Source organism: Dendroctonus ponderosae, unplaced genomic scaffold (assembly GCF_020466585.1).
Source record: "Dendroctonus ponderosae isolate FM_Combo_2020 unplaced genomic scaffold, Dpon_F_20191213v2 Dpon_F_20191213_3, whole genome shotgun sequence".
Taxonomy (NCBI): Eukaryota; Metazoa; Arthropoda; class Insecta; order Coleoptera; family Curculionidae; genus Dendroctonus; species Dendroctonus ponderosae.
The window spans coordinates 17,007,639-17,032,644 of NW_026018508.1; the positions used below are offsets into that span (position 1 = coordinate 17,007,639).

Consider the following 25,006-nt stretch of genomic DNA (forward strand, 5'->3'; position numbering starts at 1 on the left):
TTCTGGTCCATTCTGCATTTTCCCCAAACAGAGGTTTCTGGTTCACCCAATGCATAGTTGTAAAATTGGAAAAACAAATGAATAGCGACGGTCCAAGAAGCATTCGATCTCTCCGTCGTTTTATCTAATAAAGTTGCAAAGGAAGTGAAACTAACGAGGTTTCTTTTATTGCGTTTCAGGAACGATCGAGTTCGGGAAACTGGATGATTTTGTAAGCGCAGGAGGACCGAAAGCCGAGTCTCGTTTAATTCCACCATTCCGGGGTAAGTTTCATTTCAAGATTTCGTCTCTTATTTGGCATAATCATTATCCAAAAGTGTTTTACCAGTTGTGCGACCAGTGCGGTTTAAGTGCGGCACAAGAGTTCGTTGCTTTCCTAAATTGCTCACTTTTCTTAAGTTTCCCTACTTGTCTAGTGTTTTAATTGCCAAATACATAGACCAAGGCTGGCTTCGGCTGCTGATATTAACTTCAATGCTTTTAGCTAATATAGGGAAAATTCCCTTGAATTTGATTAGAACATATCCACATTTCCGCACTTTTCTCCCTGATTAGATTGGCAAAGCTGCAAAGGTTGAAACCTAATTAAAACTTAAATTAATGTCTAGGGATTGTACGTAATTGCATTCCTGAGTGCGAAACCACATTTAATTAACTATGGTCGCTATCATAACTGAAATTTTCCAACTTGTGTTTGTTGCACATATGCAGAACTCTATTAATGTATTTAGCGAGCAGAAAACATTGTTAAGTGCTTATGGTTGAACAAGTAAATCAAGCGCAAATCACATTAATACATTAGTAACTCGTGAAGTGCAAATCTGCGTTTTTTCACACAAAGCAGAGAGTATCTCAACCGGAAGGGACCCAATCTAATCTAATCAATTGATTTTAATTATTGAAATTCAGTCTTATCTGCTGAAAGGGAGATTTTAAAATAATTCCTGTTCATATTGATCGGCGGAATAATGTTTGATTAATGGTGACTGAAGACGCTAAATCTGGCCTTTAAAGTAGGCCTGGGTAACTCAGTGAATTTTTAGGAGTTGGCGCAGTGCTGCGCAAATGGCTTGGTGCGCCAACCCAACGCACCGGCGCAGTAAGTCAGATCCGTTGCTGGGAAAATGTTGATGACTTTTTTAGTTTTTTAGATTTATTTTAAAATCAATTTATTAATAGTATTTTTCAGATGTCTTCAAATTTCAGAATTTTACAGTTTTAGCCAATTTACTCTTTCTTCTAAATGCTCAATTTTCTAAAGTTTCACTTAAAAATGCTGACAATCTAAGGTATTTTCCGCGAAAAATTATGAAATAAATTTCGAATCCTTCGTCGCTTTGTAAAAAGTTTTGAAATCCCTTTCCAGCTTCGAATTTGGCACAAAAATCAACAATTTTCTATCAAAAAACGAACAGAATAAGCGAAAGTTTATAACAAATTATTTGGATATCCCGTCACCTCCATTCCTGTAGAATTTGTTAAAAAATGTGGTTTTTAGTTTTGACTGAATTTTTTTTGCTTTGCTTTCTAGTCAAAAACGCTCTATTTTGTAGAACTTCACTTAAAAATACTGACGGTCTGGAAGACTTTTACGCGAAAAATTACAAGATAAATTTATAGCTTTGTAAAAATTTACAAAAACTTTTTCAGTTTCAAATTAGCGACAAAAAAATAAATTCTTACCGTTTTTCCCGAAAACCATTAAGGTTTTCTCCAAAACGGATCACAAAACTAAAAGTTTTTAATCGAAAACGCAAAAAAAGCATTATTTTCTGATGATTTTCTTCTTTTTTGACAATAATGGGGTCTTTTCAGCCAAAAATTACAAAATTAATTTTGCTAGAAACTTCGCATCATTCATCGGTTTGCAGGGAACTTTAGAAAATCTTTTTCAACTTCGAATTTGGCCCAAAAACCAAATAGTTTTATTTAGTTTTTTACCGAAAGTAATTAGGACTATCTTAAAAAAACGACCAGGGAGCAAAAGTTTACAAAAAATTATTGGAAAAATTCGCCTCCCTCGTCGCTCTGAAGATTTTTAAAGTTTCTTTAAATTTTCAGGTCATCCTAGTTTTAACAAAGTTTCTATTAAGCAATTCTTTCTACGCAAAAATCGCATTATTATTTAGTTAAAATACTGACAATCTTCAGGTATCTTCAGGTAAAAAAATTGTAAGATAAATTTTTTTGGAACACTCGCCTCCTTAACCGCTTTGCAAAAATGTTTGGCAAACTTTCTACAGATTCGAATTATGGACAAAATCCTACTAATTATTTCTAGGCCTTTTTCCAAAAATATTTCCCCGAACTGAAAAAGCGAAAGTTTATAATCATTTATTTGGAAAACTCTTGGAAACTGGAGTTTCTTCACTTTTAGGTCCGTATTTCTAAACAACACTGTCTCTAAACAGAAAACAGCGTTTTTCCTAACGTTTTACTGTAAAATACTGGCAAACTGAATCTTTTATGCAAAAAATGAAGATCGATTTTATAAGAAAACTCGTCGATTTTCTTTGGACTCAATTGTTGCTTGGAAAATCTGTATTTCCCCGAGTTGTTTGAAAAATGTAGAAAAACGTTTCTCCGAAAAAATATTAATAAACCTTTTATAGGCGTGAAAATTCCAGTCGCGGGTCTCGTAAAGCTTTAACAAATTAATTATAACACATTTACCGAAGAGTTATAACTCGTTACTTCAGAGAGCGGCAACAACTCAACACAGTGTTACCCAGGCCTACTTTAAAGGCCGCAAAAAATCGTTTCTAGAACTAAGTGATTTGGTTTTTGCAAATTTTGGTATCGAACAGTTTCGGTCTGTGCTTGGATATTCGCATTCAATACGTACATTTTCGGGAAAATTCACATAAATCCGGCACGAATCCAATGCAAATAATACGAAATCTAATTTTGATCGCAAAATGTCCACAAATCAAAAACTGTTGTTGGTAATGTGGTTGATTGTCGAGAAACCGTCCATACAGCAGCATCTGGATGAAATTCGCGTGCATATAGCTCGAGAGTTTGGCAAAAAATATGTTTTTCTTTCACTTGATAAAAGAAAATTTTTATTATGAGTGCCGTTTACTTTGGCAAATCATCAAAGAACTGGCGAAAGACACTGTGGACAGATTTTTGCCGGGTCTTTTATTTGCGGCATTGATGAGGTTTTTTTATTTAATGGCCCGATCAAACGAAGAAACGAAGATTGACATTTTTTATGTATCTGCATAAGTAATCAACGCTCTAACAATTTTCTCAGCTCATATTAGGTAGAAATCTCACTTTCTTTGCAGCCAATTCATGGATTAGACAATAAGTGTGTTCTTTTGCGGTTTAGTTTCACATTTAACTGATGGGCGTGAAGATTTTGCCAAAAACTTCAAAAAAAATCAGTCTTACGAATAATTAAATTATATATTTTTTAAATTAATGTGCATAACGTCAGCTTAATAAAAGTGAAACTGGTAGAAACTCGTCTCGGTTATGCTATAGAAGATTTTAGAGGGTTAAAAAACAGACGACAGGAAAAGTATCCAGAAGTTATTAAACGTCTTACGTCTAAACTGGAAGCGGTAGACATTCGTCTCTTTGTCCACCTATAGAAGAAACTTGAATGTTGAATTGGTGGAAAATTCAAGCAAAACAGGAAGCAGTAGAGTTTTCCAGAAGCCAACAAAAATATGTTTGAAGCGGACTAAAGTGCGGATTGAGCGGACTCAAACAAACTGATTGAAAAATATTTCTCACTTCCAGAAGAGTAGATAGAGACTCGTCTTTGAGTCTAGTTTTTTAAAACACTTGAATTGATCAAAAAATCAAGAAGAACCGACCGCAGGCAGATTTTTTTTGGAGTAACAAACTTTCACTGGGCGAACTAAAATTCTCAGGCAGGCTGGTTTTGAAAAATTTCCCAAGCCCGATTTAGAACATCTAGAAACTTGTCTTTTCTCATTAATACCAGACACTCGTTGTCTTGTTGTTAAACTACTTGAGAGCACGGGAAAATAAACCAGAAAATGTTTTGATTGATCTTTGATCTTAATATTGTCTTCTACCAAATCATCAATATTAGTGATCAGTTTCAACAGCGGTGTCATTGAAAACAAATATTTCGCGGATAAAAATTGGTTGAACTAACCATCAAGCATTCTTAGGAAGATGGAGAGAAGCCAGATTTTGAAAATAAAACAATTTAGGTCCGCTCTGTTATCTGTATGTTCGGTAGAGCATCAGGCAAAAACCGTTTTGCAGTTCCACAAACGCGATTTTGCAATTCTTTCTCAAGCGAAATTGAACTTTTTCTCCGCAAGATTAATAAATAATTGTTCGCTCTGGAACATGTTGTGCCTGGAAATAGAGTTTCACGTGAACATATTATTCCATACAATGGGGCAATTCCAGGCACTGTCTATGGGTGCGGTTTCCTGGCACGAACGGATGCATCCTCCTTCCTCATCCTTTGCGCCAGTGTCTTTTCAACTATAAACGATCCGATTGTCTGTTCGCAACAAGAAAATGTATTTGCTAACAGCTACCATACTATTCAGCAATAAATTACCGTCTTTGACGGAAATTATACTTTGAGAACAGTCAGATGAGAACATGAATTTTGCATTTGCCTGCAGATTAGATTTTCGTTTTCAGTTCGCTATTTTGCATTTAAAAGTCTCGAGCGTTTTTCAATTCTTTGCGCTCACTTTGAGTCGAAATTTCTCATTAAAAGTTCCCAATTAGTCAACTTGAAAGCGGATTTTTGAACAAGGGAAAGTGCAAAATCAATAGGCAATTATTTAATAGGGTGTTTTTTTGAGGAGAATCGGTAGAAAATTCTCTACTTTCAATTATAGAACGACTGTACGAAATGATGTCTTTCAAAACCTGTTATTTTACCTTAATTGCTTAGAAATGCCTTAAAAGTAAAACTCAATTTATCAAATGACATTCGAGGTTCTATTAAGTCCTGAGCACGTTTCTGGCCGGAACTGGGGACGGAAACTTTATTTGAAAATAAAAAGGCAAAGGTTAATTGACAGCAGAATTTTAAAATGGCTTTTATGGGATAATTCGGCGTGTCCCAGTGTGAGCTCGACGTTTTTCCGACATTCCATAACTCGCTTAGAGCCTTGATCCTTCTGTTTTAGTATACAATTACCTATCGGCTATAAACTTTCAAATTTTGCGGTATTCGAGTTTGAGGCTAAAAACTCTATTAAAAGTCGGGCGTTTGCACATTTAGAAGAAAAAATTGCCAAATTCGCTCCTTAATCGAACCGTAAGCAATAAATGAACTGTGCAAATTTCACTGCAAACAAACGCCACAAAGGCCATTTGCTTAACATCCGATTCGAATGTCAAAGGTTTAACCGACGATATGTTTTATCCACCTTTCGCTTTAACCCCCATTTATGTTAATTAAACCCTTATTTTATTTCTTGTTTGTTGTTCTTACCGAGCACGGGCCTTTGCGGCTACAGACGGCACATTTTATTCCGTTTGCACAATGAAGGTTAAACAAAAAAAAGATTTGGCAAAAAATGCCCTGTACACATTATTAACACACCACCCATTTGCCTGATTTATGGTTTATACCCTAACATTGAGTTTTCCGAGTGTTTTTGAGTAATTTTTCAGCTATGTGGGCGTTGAGAGCATGACTGCATTGAATGCTGGCAATGTTGAGATTATTTCAACGTTTTTTTACATTTTATGCGTGTTTTGCGGAGGTTAGCATGTTGTCAAAAAACCTGATAAGGCAAGGACAGCAAGTCCGAAACGGTTTTTCGATTTATTAATTCCTCATCCAGCTTACGCTGAAATTTTGAAATTTTTGCTTCTACCTACGAAACGGTGACGAATTTCGTGTAAAGCTGACTACGAAAATGTTTGAGATGCTCTATCGAAAAGGTCCTAATGATTATTTAGCTTTTTCAACGGTTTCCGAGATATAGGCTCTTAAACATCTAAATTTGGGTTTCCTTCTTTTGCTTCTATCTCCTTAGAGGTTAGGAATTTCCGATCAAAGAAAGCTCTTCCGAGGCGAGCTATCGGAAAGGTTATTACGATTGATCCGATATTTTTAACGGTTTTCGAGATATGAGGCTTTTCAGCTGCCAGTACCTGAAATTGGGTGAAGCACTACCTGAATTTTAATTTTTGACACCAAAAGACAATTTTAGGCCCTAGAAATAGAATCTGACATAGAAGGATTTTTTTCCGATATTCTTTTTTTGTGCAGTTTTGAAGAATTTGAATTTGGCGCGTGACGTTTGTGAACTAACATCAACTTCCGTTCCTATGGCAACCAGACAACCGGAAATTGTCACCATCAAAGTCAAAATCAAGAAAATTCAACATGTCGCTGATTTCAAACGAACCAATCCAAATCGTCCACTTCCTAGCAACGGGTCTAAACAACATCTTTTTCTCAAATGTACACAAAATGGGAACCAGTTGTCACTTAACAAGATCCGTATGTGAAAATCAACAAAAATGATCTCAAAAAGCGCGTATAAGAAGCAAAAAATTGCTGTTTGACAAAAGTATTGAAAGTTAGTGCCTCCAGTTATCCAAAGCGTAAGTTCGAGATATTGCAAAACAACTACGTCTACTCTTCTGGGACTCTGAAATGTATTAGATTTGTGAAACTCTTCACTTCTTTAAAGCATTTTTATTATCTAAAGTAGATCCGTTTAATTAATTCTGTTGATTCTGTCTTGTTTGTTTCATGTGAATCTTCTAAACGCACAAAAACAACTTCGACTCAATGTTGATTGTTACGGTTTCAAACTTGGGGCCCTTAAGCAACTTGCAACTTCATAAGCGGACTAACTATTACTTATCCTTAGCGAAGTTGTAAACTGTTGCACCTTCTCCCACTAGCGCGAACTTTCGGGTTGGTATTTGGTTAGAGCTACCAAAGTGTTAAAAGTTTGTTTACTAATAACGAACACGTTTGGGGGGAGGCGGCAAAATGCAAACCTGATCCTTAGACACTTGTGAAAGTGCCTGAGAATGGGGGTGGTTTTTTGTACGGAATCTATAACAATTTAATTACATTCCCACAACACCAGCAAATTCCTGGCGAGTAATAACCCCTGTCAATTGCCTTATCAAATAGTGTTCCACGAATGTTGCGTGCTGTCCCGGATGAAATAATAGGGACTTAAGTAATTATTAATATTACCATGCTACCCGACGGTAATAAAGGAAATTTACTACTATGTACTAAAGAAGCCGAATATAAATTTTTGGAAGCCTGATTTTTGTTTTTGGACTTAAATGTTGCTTCACTGTGTTTTAGATCTGAAGCGAGTTTCAAAGATATTCCTCGTTTTCTTCAAAAAACATGATCAATCAATGTTTGTCCAAAAACGAATAAAACAGCGCAAACGAGGTACGAAAACAAAGCAATTAACACCAATAATCGGTTGCTAATTCCACTTTACCTGTATTCCTTGCCAGTTCCAATGATTGGTTTTTCATTTTGTGTGCCTCGTATAGGTATAAATGCGATTTTAGCGCGGCTTTGTTGAAAAGAAGGCACTGTTTGTGGGAGAGCGTGGAAATTGGAAAAGCGATTGTAAATCGGGTTTTAGCTTGGAGATGATGGATGGAAATCGCAAGTCCAAAATACCCGATGCATGGCGTATCAACACCGGCAACATTTACATAACTTTCCGCAGTCTATTTTCCATCTAGTAGGAAATAGAATTTTAATCAGCCCCGACGGATGGAATAATACGTATTTGGCCCGAAGCTGGTATGCAAAAGAGCAAATGCCAAAAAGAATATTTCGGGCACTTTGTACTAAACAAAAGAGGAAAATGACCGCAAATACCTGAGATTTGTGAACAACAGGGAAAAACATGAAATTTTGATCCAGGAGTAAACGTCTTCATGCTCGGGACGTGTTAATAATTAACAGGAATATATGTGGCTGCAGGCATTCAACAAATCTTCCTTAAATCGTGGCAGGAGATTGAAATTTATTTGTCACTTGGACGCGCTCAGCGACCCACGTGAACCGCATTTTGCCTGGATCTACAACAGTTTTCCAGGTATTTTCCTAGTTCCCAAAATGAAACCGTTTTGTCAGCGTGAAGGGCAGTTTTGGTTGAGCATTCAAGTCAAATCCATACAGTACAAGTCGCCTCTGTTCGATTTTTCAGGAAAACGTTTTATTGTCGGACGACTCGTTATGTATTCGCCCCGTAGCATCCGAAATATGCCCCCGAGACTCAATAAACAGACACAAAATTCACCACCGAAACGTTCGGACACGTAAAATCGGAAAGCCTTTTTTATGGGTCGACAATGTTATGTTCCATATGGGACGCGATGTCAATGAATTTACAATTATTGAGGAGCAGCAGGAATGAAGCTGTTAAATCTGCTAGATAAAGATGCTACATTTGGGGCTTTAACATAAAAGCCCCAAAAAATAATCAGTTTCGAGTGGTTTTCTATTCGAAACTTTGTCGACCTTTGGCTTGAGCATAAAGCATAAATTGCGACTTCCAGCTTCGAAAGCTACTTACAAAATAATTTTTCCTTTTTGCACTTCAGAAGAGTGGAGTCAATAACAGCAATATGAAGCCGGTGAATAAAAATAAACCCCTTTTAGTAAGCTATAAAGGAAAGACTGACAAACGCTGAAACATCGAAGACGGTAAAATTGAAAGGGTTTTTGTAGCGAGTAAAAATATTAGGCTAGTCTTTTACTATCGACGATTTCATTTAATTATTCGGAAATTTACCCTGGGGAAACTTGTTGAATGTTTTCGCTGTTAATCGATATTCGAACCCTGGTATTTTGCTATTTCGGTCTCAATGGAAGTTGATTCGTGCTGTCATCAATTTCGTAATATTTTTATATTTTTTCCGACCAGTTGGACCTTTCTTGCTGCCTGCCAAATGTTTAAAATTTAATAAAAGTGGAACATATAGTCAACATATTGTCAGATAGCTTTTCATCAAGTTACTGAAAAATGTATATACTTCTTTAAGGCCCCAATTAAAATAATAAATACATAACACAATTCAAAGAACACAATAAAAATAATTTTCTACGTGTTGTTTCTCGTTTATAAATTGTTGCAATATTTTGGATTTTTCGGTTTATCTTTTGCAAGCTTTGTTTTAACACAGAATTCCATTAATGATTAGAAAATTTTCAAAATTTTTCATAGAAAGTGCTACATTTTTACGCCTCTTAAGAAGTACCTCTAGTGGCAACAAGTTAGTAAACATGTGCAAAATATTCAACTGCTTCTGATTCCCGTTTAGGTTGATGGTAGTAAAACGGCGAAGAAATGAATCGAGAAGATGACGGTGATGGTCGCATTAATTTTTATTGTGCAGGTAACGTGCACCCGCAAAGAATGTCTCAAGGTAGTCTGCATGCTGCTGATGGTCAGTCGTTGCCCTGCCGTGTCTCCTGCAAATGCATATTTGTTGCGTGGCGCCGCCGGTCTTCCGTAATTCGTTTTTTTCCTTCTTCTCTATGTAATCTGCGGAAAACAACTGGGAATTCTTGAGATCCACTTTTTCTTGCTGCAAACATCACCAACGCTGGATCTGTTTCGAGTCCTAAAGGTATTCGGTTTTTTTAATATTTTATTTTTTGTTTTGCGCATAAACACAGAAAAAACGTTTTATAGTTCCTACAGCAACTGATCAATCTTAAAACGCTATCAGGAAGGGATGATTGAAAAAGTTTTATTTGTGCGTGTCGAATAACACCCAGAAACATTCGCTCCTTTCCTCGTACGCATTTTATATGGAACATATTATTTGTCGAGCTATTTTTCCCGACGCTCCCTAGAGAGATTCTGATAAGCAAATAGGCCGGGTGGTTTTCACCCCGGTGGGGCGTTATGCAAATAGGGCGATATCAATATATTTGAGCGTTTCTGCCCGCTAACTGGCACCCCGAAAGTAACAAAACGGGAAAACAAATGATATGGGAAGTTTTCTTTTTGTTTCAGACGCCTTTTCGAGACCATCCAAGTTGGGTAAGTGGCTGTTTAAATGTTTATTATTTAGTTGGCGAAACAATAGTGTGAAAAATCAATTAAAACTGTTTTCTGTTGTTAATAAGTAAAAATCCTATGCCATATAGATACCAAATTCGTTATTTTTAAAGCGCGGATAAAAATAGCCCAACTACTATATGGAAAGCGCATTATAGTTGGCGAGTTCATCCGTTCCCTTTGTCTTTTTATTCCAAGAGTTCTTTTTCACGGTGAAGATTCCTTAAGAGGTTTCAATTATCCGTCTGTGCAGAAGTGGCGCTCTTGAGTAACTTTTCCCAGCTGTTAAGCACCCTTTTGACCGTCATATCATATTTTTTGAGAGAGAAGTGAAAAACTGTGAAAAAGTGGTAAACATTAGATTTTTTATTATTTATAGCGACAAAGTGACGGTGAAGCTTTAAAGCATTGAATATTTGAAACTGGCGGCAATTCCTGTCATTATGTCAAATTAGTCAGTGCGACTTGCTCCGTACGATTTTTGATTGTTTCATGTTATTTCGGGTATTTTGCGGAAAGTGGTGATTTTCTGGAAAAGAACGGTTTTGTGCATTGTTTGGGGCCATTTTCCCGGTTGGAAGTGTTTTTTTTTTGGTGAAACTTCACGCAATTACTTCGGACATTTTCTGACGTTTGCTGTCGCCTTTCAATGTCAGATTAGCAATCACAACAAACATTTTTACTTTAAGTTGCTTATCGGGATATTGAAGATCGTTTTGGACTGTTTCTCACTGTTCTGAAGACTTTCCGGCGATGGTAATGGTCTAAATGGACAACAGCTTAATAGTAGGTACAACTTTGCTTAAAGTTAAAAGTGCGTCCGATACTTACGTACAATGTATGTGCATTTAGTCGTCATTTAAATGTTTATATTTTAAATAAGGTAACGTATAAACATACGCATTGCACGCTTGCATACTTTAGTTTATCGACGGAACGAATTAACATTAATTTTTAGTTTAAATGATCCCAAATTTCAGTAGCCAACCGTAGCAAACTGTAGCCGCACTTACCTTGTCTCCACTGTATGGAAAGCGCGTTCTTGTTCGCATCCGACGCACGGAACGAAAGAAAATGAATTTTTCCTTGTTTTAGATGAGATAACGCACCTACGTGCGTATCGGACGTTTGCATCCTTCTGGATGCGTCGTTATCGCATTTAGTATGAGGCAAATATTCATTTTCATTCGTTTCGTTCGTTCAACGGGTATTTTAAAAGATGCATCAAACCCGTTTTGAATTTCAACTTTGTTGCGTTTTGCCGAATTCTATACAATAATTCCTGCAAAATTGTGTTTCAAGTGAGTCTTCAGTCATTTCATTCATTCGAAAATTTGTCCGTCTCCTTCCGCAGACGTGGCAGAGTTGCTGAAGGAGTTACGGCGCACTCTGTCAGGATTAATAAGGGGCACACCTTGCCATGAAACCTACATAAAGGGTGATATTTCGCGTTTCGTGGAAGACAAATAACATCTTTCGGTTCGCGCAAAAGGTACCGTATAACTACAGTTTCTAGTGGTTTTTCTGATGGATTTAACTGAAGATCTATTGACTAACTGCTATCGTCTAAGTTGCTCCTATACTTGTATAAAGCGGAATATTTGGTGCTAGATTTGGCAAATATAACCCCCAGTAATAATAGCGCATCACTATTGTTTGTGGTTAATTAATCACTTTGTGTTCGTTTTGTAAATGTTGTTATAATCTAGTTAAAGAGCTTTATTCGGTTTTGTGAATATCAAGCGGGCTCTAGGCAACGGGCCCACCCCCGCAAAATTAATTCCTGACAATAATCGTCAGCAACAACATAGGGAATCGATAAAATACGTGAAAATCGTCCGAAACGATATTTTTATCGTTTAAAAATGGGGCGGGCGGTTTAATTTCAAGTGACACCGTGAAAATTGGATTTACCGGTCCGATGGGGCATTTTATTGAAGGTTGGAAAATCGTCGAAAGCAATAATTTTATACCTAATAAAAGTTGCCAAATTATCAAAGCGACACCAGTAAAATGTTCAATGGGTTTCGAATACGGAATAATTAGTAAATCGCTGATCAGTCCAGAGAGGGCTTTCACGATGATTCCTCATCAAAAAGGCTTTTGCTATTTCCAGTTCACAAAAATGTGCATTATCTTTCGCGGGTCGTAAACCGCTTTAATTAAATAAAATAGCACGAAGCCAACAGTTCAGTTATTGCAGACTTTATATTATTTTTATTGAGGCCCGGACTGATGCTGATGGTCATTTCGTTTAACCACTCTTTATAACGTTGTATATCGGCGTCATTTGCTCTCGCAGTTTATTCGGTGCTAAAATATACGCGTTATCTGATATTATATAGGCGTCCGTTATCGGGATACGTTACCTTTTTCTCCCTTTTTTTATTTTTCATCCGGAAATAACAACGCTGGATATAAATTTACTTTAGCAATTTAAATCGGGCTATAAACTATGTCTGAATTTGGCACCTTGGATAAATGAACGGTATTTAAATAAAAATTCCACTCTTCCATTTCGAGAAGAGTGAGAGATAAAATTGGGAAGCATTTTACACTTTGCTGTTAACATTTCCATTGTTTGCTAGGTGCGTTTGTCTCTTTTTTCCTCTTCTTGTACAATTAATAAGTTATGCAACGCCAGCGAAATGCTCAATCAATTTCTCTTGTTAATCAACTTAATGACCCTGTTCGGATCATAATTATCACGTCGATCGCATACATTGTCGACATACTAAATATAGAACCGTCGTTTTGATGCCTCGTCAATGTGAAAATTGAATTAACCGCATTACAGCACTAAAAACAAATCGAATATTACTTTGTAAGCATACTGGGTGAATGAATTCAGTAATTCAATAATACCAATCTAATCCTCAATTTATCTGGTATCTGGTAGAAATTTATGAATCAGTTTCGCAGTTTTCCAGAAAAAGGTGTTGGTTCCTTTTTCCTTCAGTAGGTAAATTGAATAAGTTTCTAAATAATTCAAAAAAGGATCGGTAAACATACAAGACCTTTGCCCCGATCGGAATAAATCGGTTCTCAATGTATATCTATTAGGGATGACACCCTGTTTGGTCCGAAATGATAAAACGGCTTTTCAGCCTCCTAAATATAACGAAAATATAGCCTTTCAGGGAATTTGATATTGAGAAGCCTGGAAAATGAGGAGCCAGAATATTATTGACTAGATACCTGGAAGAGTATTAGATGGCAACCAGCTCGGTTCATGTAATTTGAAATGCTGCCTTCGTTTCAAAGGCAAATTCTTCCTATTTTCGATATTACATTTGCTCGATTCGATTTGGCAACAGAAAGCCGACCTTCATAAAAACCTCTTTTTCTCTTTTAAGTTGATTTGATTGTCCTATTCGCATTCAATGAGTTGACCTTTTACAGGCCGATTGTTTTAGTTAATTGAAAAAAGTTTGCAATTTTCATTCAAGTCTAGGATTTTTCATTTGCATTTAAAGTATGGAATATTTCTACAGCAAATGGGTTTTAGAAAACGTGTTTGTCCAATCGAATTTTCTTCAAGGAAGTCTAGTTCTTTCCCAGGGATTATAAACTTTGCGAGTTTCTAAAGCAAACTCTAAAGTTGAAATCCGAAAAATTGTTTGCTAGGAAAAAAGGGGACTTTCAGGCGAAACTGATAACTTCCACCAAATAAGTAAAAGTTCAATTTTTGCCTCGTATATTTTTATTGCTGCGACGCGGAATTCAATTTGGGTGAACTTTTCTCAAAGCGAGATGTCTTTTATGACATTTTAAAAGGCCCCAAATGCACCCCTTTTACGATTGAAGTGAACTGCACTAAAAGGCATTATTGAACAGTAACCTGAAAGTTACAGCTCAGTGTTTTAATAAGTGCACAATAACTATTAACGATGCCCGATGCCGCACTAACACGGCCAGTTTTACGATTTAGCATTTTAAAAAGTCTTCTCTAGTTTTTGAGCGCGGAAAGTCGACTGATCGTTTAGATGGTAGATCGTAAAACAGTTTACGACTGGAAAAACTATAATGCATTAATTACAAAGTTTTGCCAGATAAAAGTTTATGTTTCCTTGTTGGGGGATTAGTTAATTGGAACGAGGCGATACAACTGCGAATAAAAATCCTGCTTGCAAGAGATTAATGGATTTTCGACGAGAACGTTGTTCTAGCCAGTTTTCGTCTTAATGCATCTTGTACCCGGTTTCCATTCAGTAATCCATGTGGAGAGCTTGTGTAATGAGCGTGTTGTGCTGAACACATTTCGTATTTTAAATAATAACTCTTGACGTTGAAGCAGTAAAAATTGTCGGGTAGATTCACTGGAAATTGGTGAGTTTTCGGGTTTTCAGCCGTTTCAACGTTTTGCAAGCATGAGTGGTTTGCATCTTCAGAGATGCATTCCCTCCAGCCGACTTACAGTTGCGGTAGTTTAAGCTCGAAAAACTCACCGGTTTTTCGGTGCTGCTGGAAACTGGCGAGTTTTTTGGGGTATAATAATTTCTTGCTAACGTTTCGCAAGTACGAGTGACTTGCATCTTCAGAGGTGTTAAGAGAGAGAGTTCAGAGCCAGCTGTGGCACATTTCGCTGAGAAACTCACCAGATTCAACACTCTTGACGGTCTTTTTGATTAATTGATTGTTAATTAGCGAGCTTTCTACTCGAATCAAGAAAAACTCGTCACCGGTAACAAAGTTGCTGACAACTGTTTTAGTGAGTGCTCAACATGATATCCGCATTACAGATTCACACATTCCATATCTTACAAAATTTAATTGCGTTTATTTCTGGCCTCAATCATCATCGTTTATTTGTTCTTCTAGATCATTATTTCCAAAGTTTCTGTAAGTTTTACCGTTGCATTTTTTATCGTGCACTCTACTGGTTAAAAGCGAGAAAAATCCATTCAGGGTGGTATTGGCTGGCATCAGATTCATGCAATATTTATTTTCAATTAAGATGAAGGGCCAACATTAATTCTAATCGCTCGTTTCGAAGGCAAATTCTACATGAAACTCCTTAAGTGGCTAATAAAAGCAGAGTTATGCAAAATTGCCTATTTTCCATTTTACGGTTGCTGGCTGGCTGGGTATTCGTCGAAACTATGAAAGCTCTTCACATTTCAGCCGTTTAAGATCGCGATTTCAGCTTTTAATTCGATTGAAAGGTGATTCTGTTTGGACGTTTAGTCTGCAAATGATCTTGCTTATTAAACCTCAGATCGATCCAAACAGAAGAATCGCAAAGCAAATTAAGGCTCTAGGGAGCTTTTAAAAGGATTTGTTCTGTGGTTCTTACATACTTCAGCCCACCTCGAGTGAACAAATCCATAAATGTAAATGTCAAATGAAACTTCCACTTTGATACCAAATGCACTTGTTCGAGTAAGTTTTATTCAAAATTTCACTTTTGTCGAGTTTACTATCCATTCCCGCTTTTAGACATGCACAGTAAACGGCAAAATAGGGCTTTCTTACGCTTACTTTATGTCTGTTTAAGAAGAAACTGCAACCTAATTTAAACTTCACTCGTTCTTCTACGAAATCGCTTAAGCCAGTTTGCCTAAGCTGCTTTTTCGCTTTGCGCGATTTAATATTTTATCTCTAGTTTGTCGTAGTTTTGTCAACGAGTTCTCGGTCTGTTGCTTCGTTGGTACGTCGGAAAGTTTTTATGTAAAATCGCTTTAATTTCGCATGAGCAGTTTGAGGAGTTAACTCAGATTAACATTGAAGGCATTTAAGTTTTAGGATTCTGCAATTTAGCAAACAAATAGTCACAGACGGGTAACCGAATAAAAAAATCTGGATTAGCACTAGTCATGATGACTGTACAGTACAGTGTATTCTGCAAAATATTAGGGGAAAAATTAACCCCAATCGATAGAATATTGCCAACGCCTTAAAGCCTGTAAAACGGAGGCAACCCGAGAGTAACTGGGAATACAGAATACGAAAAATTATATATTTACGCCATACCGGTGGAGCGAGAATATAGAGACACAAATTCAGGGGAAAAAGCCAATATATGCACGATTCCTACAGAAGAAGGATGTAGAAACAACAAAAGAATATAAGCAAGCAAACAGAAATGTACAGGCAGAAGTATTAAAGAAGAATAACCAATATTGGACTAAAAGATGTGACTACATAGACGAGCAGATAGGAAGCAACAAAATAGAACAAATTCACAGTGGAGACAACATTTTAAACGGGAAAAAAGAGGGGAAGACCAAGAAGAAGCTGGAGGAATGCTGTGGATGATGCAATGAAATCAAAGCACTTAAGCGAGGAAATGAGCCACGAAAGAAAAGAAAAGTGAGGATGGAAAGACGACGACAGCCGGAGACATACGGACTGATGATGACTGTATTGATTTGGTTACTTGCATGAGACTGCACGTCTGGGACTTTTTGTATGCTGAAATGGCAGAAGTCTTCTAGGTCAGTCCTAGTTAACATTTTTTGTCGAACAATAAGAATGTATGGCTAATTTTTTGGTATTACGTTTAAGTAATTTTGCAGTCCTCTCGAGTGGCACGTCCAATAAAACCCTTCAATCCTAATTAAAAGACGATAAAAGATGAAAGCGTCAACCTCGAAGTGTTGAGAAAATTGGCGCTTCTCAGCGGGTTTGACGTCAGAAATTGTCGCCCTTGGTTACGTGGGAAAGTTCCTCTTGTGAGTGAACTGAGCCTAAAACGACGCTATCCGGCAGCTAAATTAACTTTTGCTGTCGCAATTCTCATTTTTTTGTTCGTTCGCACCACCCTCCTGGATGGAAATGAAATAATGGCCTTGGAAGGGCGTGTCGGCATCATCAACGGCTGATTATTTTCCAATACGAGTTCGATCATTTATCCATATTAATGTCAGATTTGCGCCAATTGTTATTCAACGGAACACTAAGTAGTGGCAAAAAATTTGCATTATTCGAACGGCGTTATACGTGGACATTCGACTATGAATATTTCATGAGCAATTTACAATTTGAAAGAGGATTGTCGCGTTTGCAAAAAGATTAGTTTCCTCCCCGCCTGCAGAAGTCCTGTTGAATTTTAACAGCTTCCAGGTAATTTAAGCTTCTGTTTTCCGGGGAAAATGAAATATGGAAATATCTACTGTATTTCAATCTGTATACTACCGAGTCTTCAGTAATCCGGTAAACAACCCCTCTTGTGCCTAGAATATGGAACTTTCTCTAACACATCTCTAACTCCCGGAACAACTCTAACTCCAATACAGGCAAACGAACATTTTAATCAACGAACAACGTTTTCAGTTGCTTTCCGCGAATGATTGAAAATATCTGATAAATTGTTTGGACGACTGCCAATAAAACATTTCAACTATTATTCGCCAATTCAGTAATTTAACTTTAACTCAAAAGTCGATCTTAACTAAGCGCTTTCAGAAAGTTCAATTGAGTTAGTGGCTATTCACAAATATCTAGTTCTAATAGAATTAGAAATTAGAATTAGAAAATCTAATAAATACCGCACAAGAACCTTTCTATCTGCGCCAGTTGGCCTGCCTTCAATCTTAGTCATGCTCTTAGCAAGACCATGGAGCTTTGAGCTGGAAATATCTGCATATTCGCCAAGACGAAGTCTGGTATGAGCTGCTGCCATTCAGTTTTTCAATAGATCGTTTAGGTACCATTTTTTTCATCCTTGATGCTTCAAGTGCTCTTAACAAATGGAGCTGCTTAATGACTAAAAAAGTTCTAAAGGCTCAAAAGTTGACCTAAAAGCCCATGCAAAAATTCACATAAACTTTGCAGCCATATGCAACACAGGAGCCGCTCTTATAAGTGGCAGTTTGTCTGCTTCAAATCTTAGTCATGCTCTTAGTAATCGCAAAAAACTCCTCGTTTGAATCGCGCAAATCTGAATGTCGTTTTTCAATATTTGCGATACCAATATTCCTTTTGTCTGCGATCTCCATAGATAAAGTTTCGCAATGTTTTTTTGATAAATCAAGCTATTAACTTAGGTTAAACTAAAATTTAAATTGATGTTTCGATTGGTTGGTCTCCTTGTCGCTGGAATTTGTTAGATATTTGCAGCATTTTCTCTAAAATTTACAGCTTGGCTATTGGGGAACTTGCATGAGGGTCCCATAGGGACCCACTGAAATATTTAGACATCATCGCTTGTCTCGCCGCTTTGGGGCTTAATACACGACGTTTACCGTATGCATAACTTGCCTCCTATGATAAAGCATCTTTTTAATRAAATAAAAGCCCGATATTTTCCAGCCAATTTTCGGCCTAATACAATTCAATTTGTTGCTGGCCAAAACCTTGCTCYATACGCCCCGTTTCTAGTCTACAAAGATTCGGCCCACGAAGATATTTCCACCCTTGTGCTCTAATTATCTGTTTGCCTAGTTAATAGGCTTAATTTCCAAGCTTTGCGACTCTACCAAGTTTGCCTTTCGCTGTAATTGATATTAATAGACAAAAGGTGGGTTTAATACATTGTCTGAGGAACAACAAATCGATCAATTTGCGGAACGCATTGGCATATTTATTCGGTCGTTTTGAAATTTTATTTCAGGCACTGAGCGGGTGTTTAGTAAATTAATAATTATTCTTTTAGAGTGGATGCTACGGCCCTAAGTGTGTATTAATGTTCTAATTTTTTTGTAGTTGATTTGCAGTTATTTATGTTGCAAGCTTTGACTTTTAGAGTTTCCGATTAAACATTCCGTTTGCAGGTTTCATTAGAGAGCTGAGTGTTAAATGCATTTGCTCTGTTATCGTCTGCAAACTCTGCTTGAGATGCAACTGTTAATTTATCGTTGGAGTTTTGCGCATAATTTGTAACGGAGTTCAAGTCTATCTTGCACTCTAAATGGGCAACAAGTGCGCCAAACTTTCCGTCTAGTTAAAATAGTCTATATTTAATAAAACGTGTGTCATACACGCGCAAATTATGCTGTGAATTAGAAACCTAATTTTCAGGTAAACATGCTCAGCACCACATAGGTGCTTGAAAATGTAATCAAATTTTCCTCAAAATTCATGGGCACGTTTTCCCGTCATATCGCAGCCACTTCTACTTTGAGTTAACTTCAAACAAGTCGGAAAACTTCAGTTTCAGCTTCCGCCGGCTGCTGCATTTCCTTAGACAATGCAGTAAACACGTTACTACAAACTCTCCGATGATTTGAAGTTTTAATGAGAGCGGCATAATGGATAATGTGGGAATTCGGTTATCTACGTTGGCAGAGTTGGCCACATTTTCAATTAGTTTTACTCGAAAAAATCGTTCGCGTAGTGAATGTTTGGCTTAAGTAATTAATGATTATTCCAGCCATTAGAATACAACTTGTTTTGTGTATAATTTATGCAGTGCAGCAAAGTGGTTTTATGGGCAAATGGGGCGAGTTTTTGGTTAATTGCACTGAATAAGCAGGGTGACAAATGAGTCACTTTCTATTAAATTATGAAGATGAGGAATTTCTTCGTAAAACTTTGTGTTCGTTGTGGATTATTTCGAAAATTTTTCATTTTATTTGTATAGATGTTTCGAATTTCTGTGCATCCCTTACGGCTTAGTAGAACACCTCTGGGAAATTTGATTGAATAAATTAGCTTCACGAAGCAAGTGGTGAGAAATGCAATTAACTAGCTAAACATTGCATCGAATTTCATTTAAAATGCTGGAAGCTGTCGAAGGGTGTTAAACGAGCTTGTTTAATCGCACCAAGTGGATGGCCTAGACGGTTTCGCTTTAACTAAATGGATTAAAAGGATTTTTTTGCACTATTTTCCAATGAAAATGACTTTCGGAGGATCTAATTCTAAATTTTCCATGCAAAAGCACAACGAAAATGCATCTCAAGGGAATATGGACTGCTGCTGCTGCTGCTGCAGCCGAAGACTTGGAGAAAATCGATTCACTTTGCCCTGTGTTTCTCTGTAGGGAAATGATCAAATATTTATTTATCAAATAAAGACTGCGGCGATTTCCAGACGGACGGTAATTTCCGCATAGACGTTGCATCCTCCGAGGAGACGGCTTTTGGGCGTTTTCAAAAACAATTAATTTTCCTGCTGCTTTGCAAAATTACTCGGCGCATTTAACTTGAAGAATCCTTCGACTAAATGCCCTATGAAATGGACGGGAGATTTGCGCACGTTTTCTTGTTTACTGACGTTCGAGATCACAATTAATAACGCTTGAAATGTAAATTAACTTCGTGTCGGCCTTCAGGAAGGCTCGCATAAATTGTTATAAATTTTCAAACTAATTCAACAGGACTAGTTAATGTGCGTCATTAATTAGCGCCAAATGTTATGCAAGAGTTTTCAGCATGATAAAAAGCACTAGTTTAGCGAGTTTTGTAATAACTATATGTTTCTGGTTTAGTCAGTTAGAGCCCATTTAAGTTTTTTCGAACTACAGTAGCAAACCATTGTAAAGAAGTTCTAAAACTGCTCAAAAATATTTGACAAATCTCCACATTTCATCAAGCAGTTTCGTTAACATATAGTTTCGAGTTATAGAATGTCTTCGAGGCTTTTTGGCTTAAACAGAGTTAATCCCCTCGAGAACAAAACTTTTATTTCTCGGCGGATCCTTTTGGGGATGTCAACATAAACCTCACCATGTCGACTTTCAGGATTATCTTCGAGGGTGCTTTTAATCAAAAGTAAAGCAATATCTATCGGGGCCCCAGAAGCGAATTTCCACATTTCTATTTGACCGACCGCGAAAACCAGCTCGGCATAGAATAAGTAGATGTTCCATTTGGAAAAGCTGCTAAAATCGATAAGTTCGCCACTCTCAAATGGATTAAATGGGAACGGATAAGATGTTAATAGATATTAAATAAGGAAGTTGCATTTTTAAATACAGTTTTAAATTTTTAAGGAGTTTTAATTTTCCATTCACTATTGATGGCTTCTGGTAAAAAAACGGTTTTTCTCTGATTTATGAGTGATGTCTTCGTGACGAAGGACCAAACTCTTTTCTCATCAACCTTTTCTTCTCGTAGATTTCATGGTTTTTTCTAACAGAAACATCAAGCATTTGATATATTTTTAGAGCATCATTATTCTTATACTCATTATACATTTATCCAGCTCTGTTAATCAAGAAACAATAAAAGAACTGAAATCAAGCCGTTTGTAGCGTAATAAAACAGGTCACGTAAATGGGAAAGCCGTGTCGGCAATTACGGAATACTTATATCGATGTTGAGAAGGAAAAACGTCCCAAGAGTCGTAAACTTCGCTAAACCATTTACCAAAGTGTTGGAAATTTTAATTGTTTGCGCCTAAAGAGTTTCGGATTAAGTTGTCCCGTAAAAATGTTTAAATTATCGGGTTTCAATTAGGGAGTGAGAAAACACGCTCAAAGTACAGGGTTGCTAATGAAGTTCTTCTGTTATCGAACTTTTCCTCTTGGTATGTGTTATAGGTGTTAACTAATATTTGTAAAGTGATTTTCGTATTTAATTGCGCCTTTATTGGTTTATTTACACGAAAATCCCACAAGCAGGTATGGTGCCCTTAACCCGTTTTCCCCGACCCGTATAACGAATAGATCGTTTCGCCTTGCATGTTAATTATAACCTTTGTCTTTACTCAAACGCCAGTAAATTAAATTCCATCACCCATTATTTCCCTGAATAAATTGAGAGATATACACCAATTTAAAGGAGCCCCTCAAGTCTGGCTCACTCAAAGGGGTACTTAAGGGACACCGCCCTTGTCCTGGGAATAGTTGCTCAGTTACCACTTGGTTGAGAATATTTCCTTTTTATTAGTTTGTTGAATTCCCCGCTGAAGTTAACAGTTAAAAACATGTTTTAAACAAGAATGTTTAACAATCTTTTGTGAAGATCAGTACTATTAATTGCGCGATATTGTTTGGAAATTGTCTACCTAATCTTCCGCTCAACTAGCCAGCAGTTTTAAGTGCATTTTAGTGGAAAATAACGTTTCTACTTGCGATGTTTTGCCCGAGTAATTTAAAATTTGTGCCGGAAAGCAAGTTTTTCCGTAAAACAATAGCGAGGAAAATAGTTTAGAGTAGATGCCGGAAGCAAGACTGTTACGGGAAATTCCGGACAAAAACAAGAGAAATAATTATAGCGACGACTTTATTGTCAGCGCTGTTCTCGTTAGATCTGGTTTATGCAAGTTATTGTGTATGGCTCAGGCTGCGCATTATATTCCATATGTTTGTTTTTGTACATTTATGACGGGGAACCGGCGAAGAACTTGGCAAAGAGATGGAGGGTGCTGGTAAAGAACCAGAAGAAAAAACTCAGAGAGTGAAAAACAGGAGAAAAAAATCTATAGAGGGACGATCGTGGATTGGAAAAGGAAATTGGAACAGAAGACCAGCAAGGAGAAAAAGGTTGAGTGGGGGAAAACAAGGAGGACAACGAAGAAATAAAGATGGTTTCTGAAATAGCGAAATAAAATGGGGAATGAGACTGAAGTTATAAAAACACATGAACAACAAGAAACCGATCGAAAAGAAAGCCGAAGATGCATCTAAAGGAAACAATGGTGCTTAAACGAGAAATAACAGAACAATATATAATAACGAATATACAGAAACAAGGATAAATTGTTAATTCTATCAAATTCTAGTTTTCAGCGTGACACCTTCTAGCAAACTATGGAAAAATGTGAAAAGCTGACAAATTATACGAACAAATCTGTCTTATTCAGGTTGCAGATTAAACTAGGCTTTTTTAACATTTTTGCGCGATATTTTGCTCCTCTCAGCTGCAAAGTATGCGGGAACAAGCAGCGTATTCAAATTGTATTTGCCCAGAGGATGAGCTCGTGTATAACTTCATTATTACAAGGAATACATTTTGCGCGGAACAGCAGCCTAACTTTTCCTTTCGTCTGACAGATAATTAACTCAACGTGTGTACGAGATATTTCAGTTTTTTCGTTATTTGGCTCTTTCACATGGAAAATTTGAGTGCGGAAATCTGTTGAGTGAAATGTAAAGTATTAGCAAACGTGAACATATGCGAAATTATGGCTCTGTGATGATGACTTTTTCGCTTTTAATTGGGCTATTAATTTAATTTCCCCGTGCACTTGCCCATTCAGGCGCGAAAGTTCCACTGTTGCCAGCAACTTGACAAGTCGTTTTTTATGTATTTTACAAACATGTGTTCTTATCGAATGAACAAGCACCGAGCAGTTGTGGAATTAAGACACCATCTTTCACTTGATTAGTTTTTTATTACTCTATTTTTAGACGGCTTATAATAATTTCAAAAAAATCTGTTGTTTCAGGTTGAAACATGTTTTTAGAGCAACCCATGCGTTCTATGTACGAGTCGTTCGTTGCTAGGGGCGGGCCTAAAGCCAGTGACGTGCTCCAGGCGAGTCCACTCGCACGATGAGCGGCCTACAGGTCTGGACTCGCCCATGGACCAGCACGTCAAAGTGTATTTTAGTGTGGGGCAGCGCACCGAATCGGCGCTTTTCCGGCCCAACACGCCTGTGGACCAGGTGAAGGGTAAGTTTTACATTTTTGCTGCTAAAAGCTGCTTTTAATGGCTGTCGGAAAGCGGTATTTCCAAGGCAAAAGTTGAGTCTCAAACGGCTTAAATTGCGAACATTCGCTCTGGTTTGGCTGACATTAAATTCCATAAATCCCGACAAAACGTTGCGTCGAAGAACAGCAAGTAATTAACCGGAGAGCCGATTACTGTCTGATTCAATGTCGTGAGCTGCTTGTTGATGAATTAGTTTGTTTTTAGAGAGAAATTTGTCAAAATTTGAATGGAATTAAGTGCTAGCGAATGGAGTGCTTGATGCAAAGGCAGAAATCCAGGAATTTATGTTGTTTTGTCGGCGCCTACTTAGTGTTTTTGTTCAGAATGGTGTTTTATGACACGCCCACTGTTGCTAATGGCAAGCAGTGGCGCATCATCATCCAATTGGGTCAGGTTTTGATGCAAAAATAATGTTTTTTTTCACAAAAATTCGCTCAACAAACTAGGCTTCAAAGTCTCTTAAATAAATGCAATTCTGTTCCAATATAATTTTTTGCGTTCTTGACAAGTAATGTGAAAAGTGTTATTTTAGTTGCAGAAAATAAACAAGTGTGTAAGTTTATGCAAAATGGAATTTTCAAAAGAAGTAAAGAGGGGAAATAATTGAAGTAGAAGAATGAAAAAGTAGCTCTTTCCTCTACTGAAACTCTTTTACTTTGCTTATTTGGTATAAAAGAAACTACTTTTTTTATTTAATATGTGATCATTTCGCCTATTTGGAAAGGTGGCGTGATCAATCAAATCGCTGGATTTGATGAATGGATCACTGATTTGGGCCACTAGATAACCAGCGATTTAATGGAGTACTTGGAAAAATTAAGGGCTTCCATTACAGTGATAATGTTGCCGATTGTGGTGTTTTTATTATCTTTTACCGAAATATTCGAGAAAAGAAACAAAAACGTCGCAACGAGAGTGTGATTTATTGAAACCGGAGTGCGTTTCGGGCATTTGGGCCGTTGTGCAAAACATTTTTTGCAGACGTTTCGCAAGCATAAATGGCTTGCATCTTCAGAGTTCTCTTGTAGGTCAAGATCTGAAAAGATTCGTAATATTTTCCTGAATCAAAGCCAGACATCGAAATTGAACATCAGAATTCGTTGGCTTCGGCATAAGATCACTTAATTTTTTCTGTGTTTAGCCTTTAGCCAATTTCTCTCCCTGTACATTAAAATAATAATCATAATAGGAAGGCATTTGTGAGTAATGACGCTCGAGGGCATCAGCTCATTATTTATGCGCTCGTACAAAAGTCTCGAGTCTTTTGAACTGGGACGTTGAGCCATTTTTCAATCCTGCCATCGCTCGCGGCCTGGAAAGGCAAACGCTTTTAAGCGAATTATTATTATTTATTTTCCTTTCTTGGGATTCATCGGGAATTCTTGGGCTTTGAAAAGAACCACCTGACATTCGAGCGAATTTTTTCGCAGTCCA

At 37.2% G+C, this 25,006-nt stretch overlaps 1 protein-coding gene across 10 annotated transcripts in view; it reads left to right on the forward strand.

Annotated features, from left to right (window-relative positions):
* Window positions 1–25,006, forward strand: part of LOC109539853 (high affinity cGMP-specific 3',5'-cyclic phosphodiesterase 9A) — a 53,362-nt gene that overhangs the window by 13,050 nt on the left and 15,306 nt on the right. For 3 of the 10 annotated variants that reach the window (XM_019907899.2, XM_019907903.2, XM_048664738.1), the window contains exons 2-4: window positions 180–263; window positions 9,987–10,013; window positions 23,307–23,532. In XM_019907899.2, the coding sequence (XP_019763458.2) occupies window positions 23,442–23,532 (91 nt within the window). In that variant the 5' untranslated portion in view covers window positions 180–263; window positions 9,987–10,013; window positions 23,307–23,441. Of the gene's footprint in view, window positions 1–179; window positions 264–5,983; window positions 6,574–9,186; window positions 9,595–9,986; window positions 10,014–10,712; window positions 10,822–23,306; window positions 23,533–25,006 lie in introns of those variants that run through there. The other 7 variants (XM_048664740.1, XM_019907901.2, XM_048664739.1 and 4 more) reach the window with 7 other exon arrangements.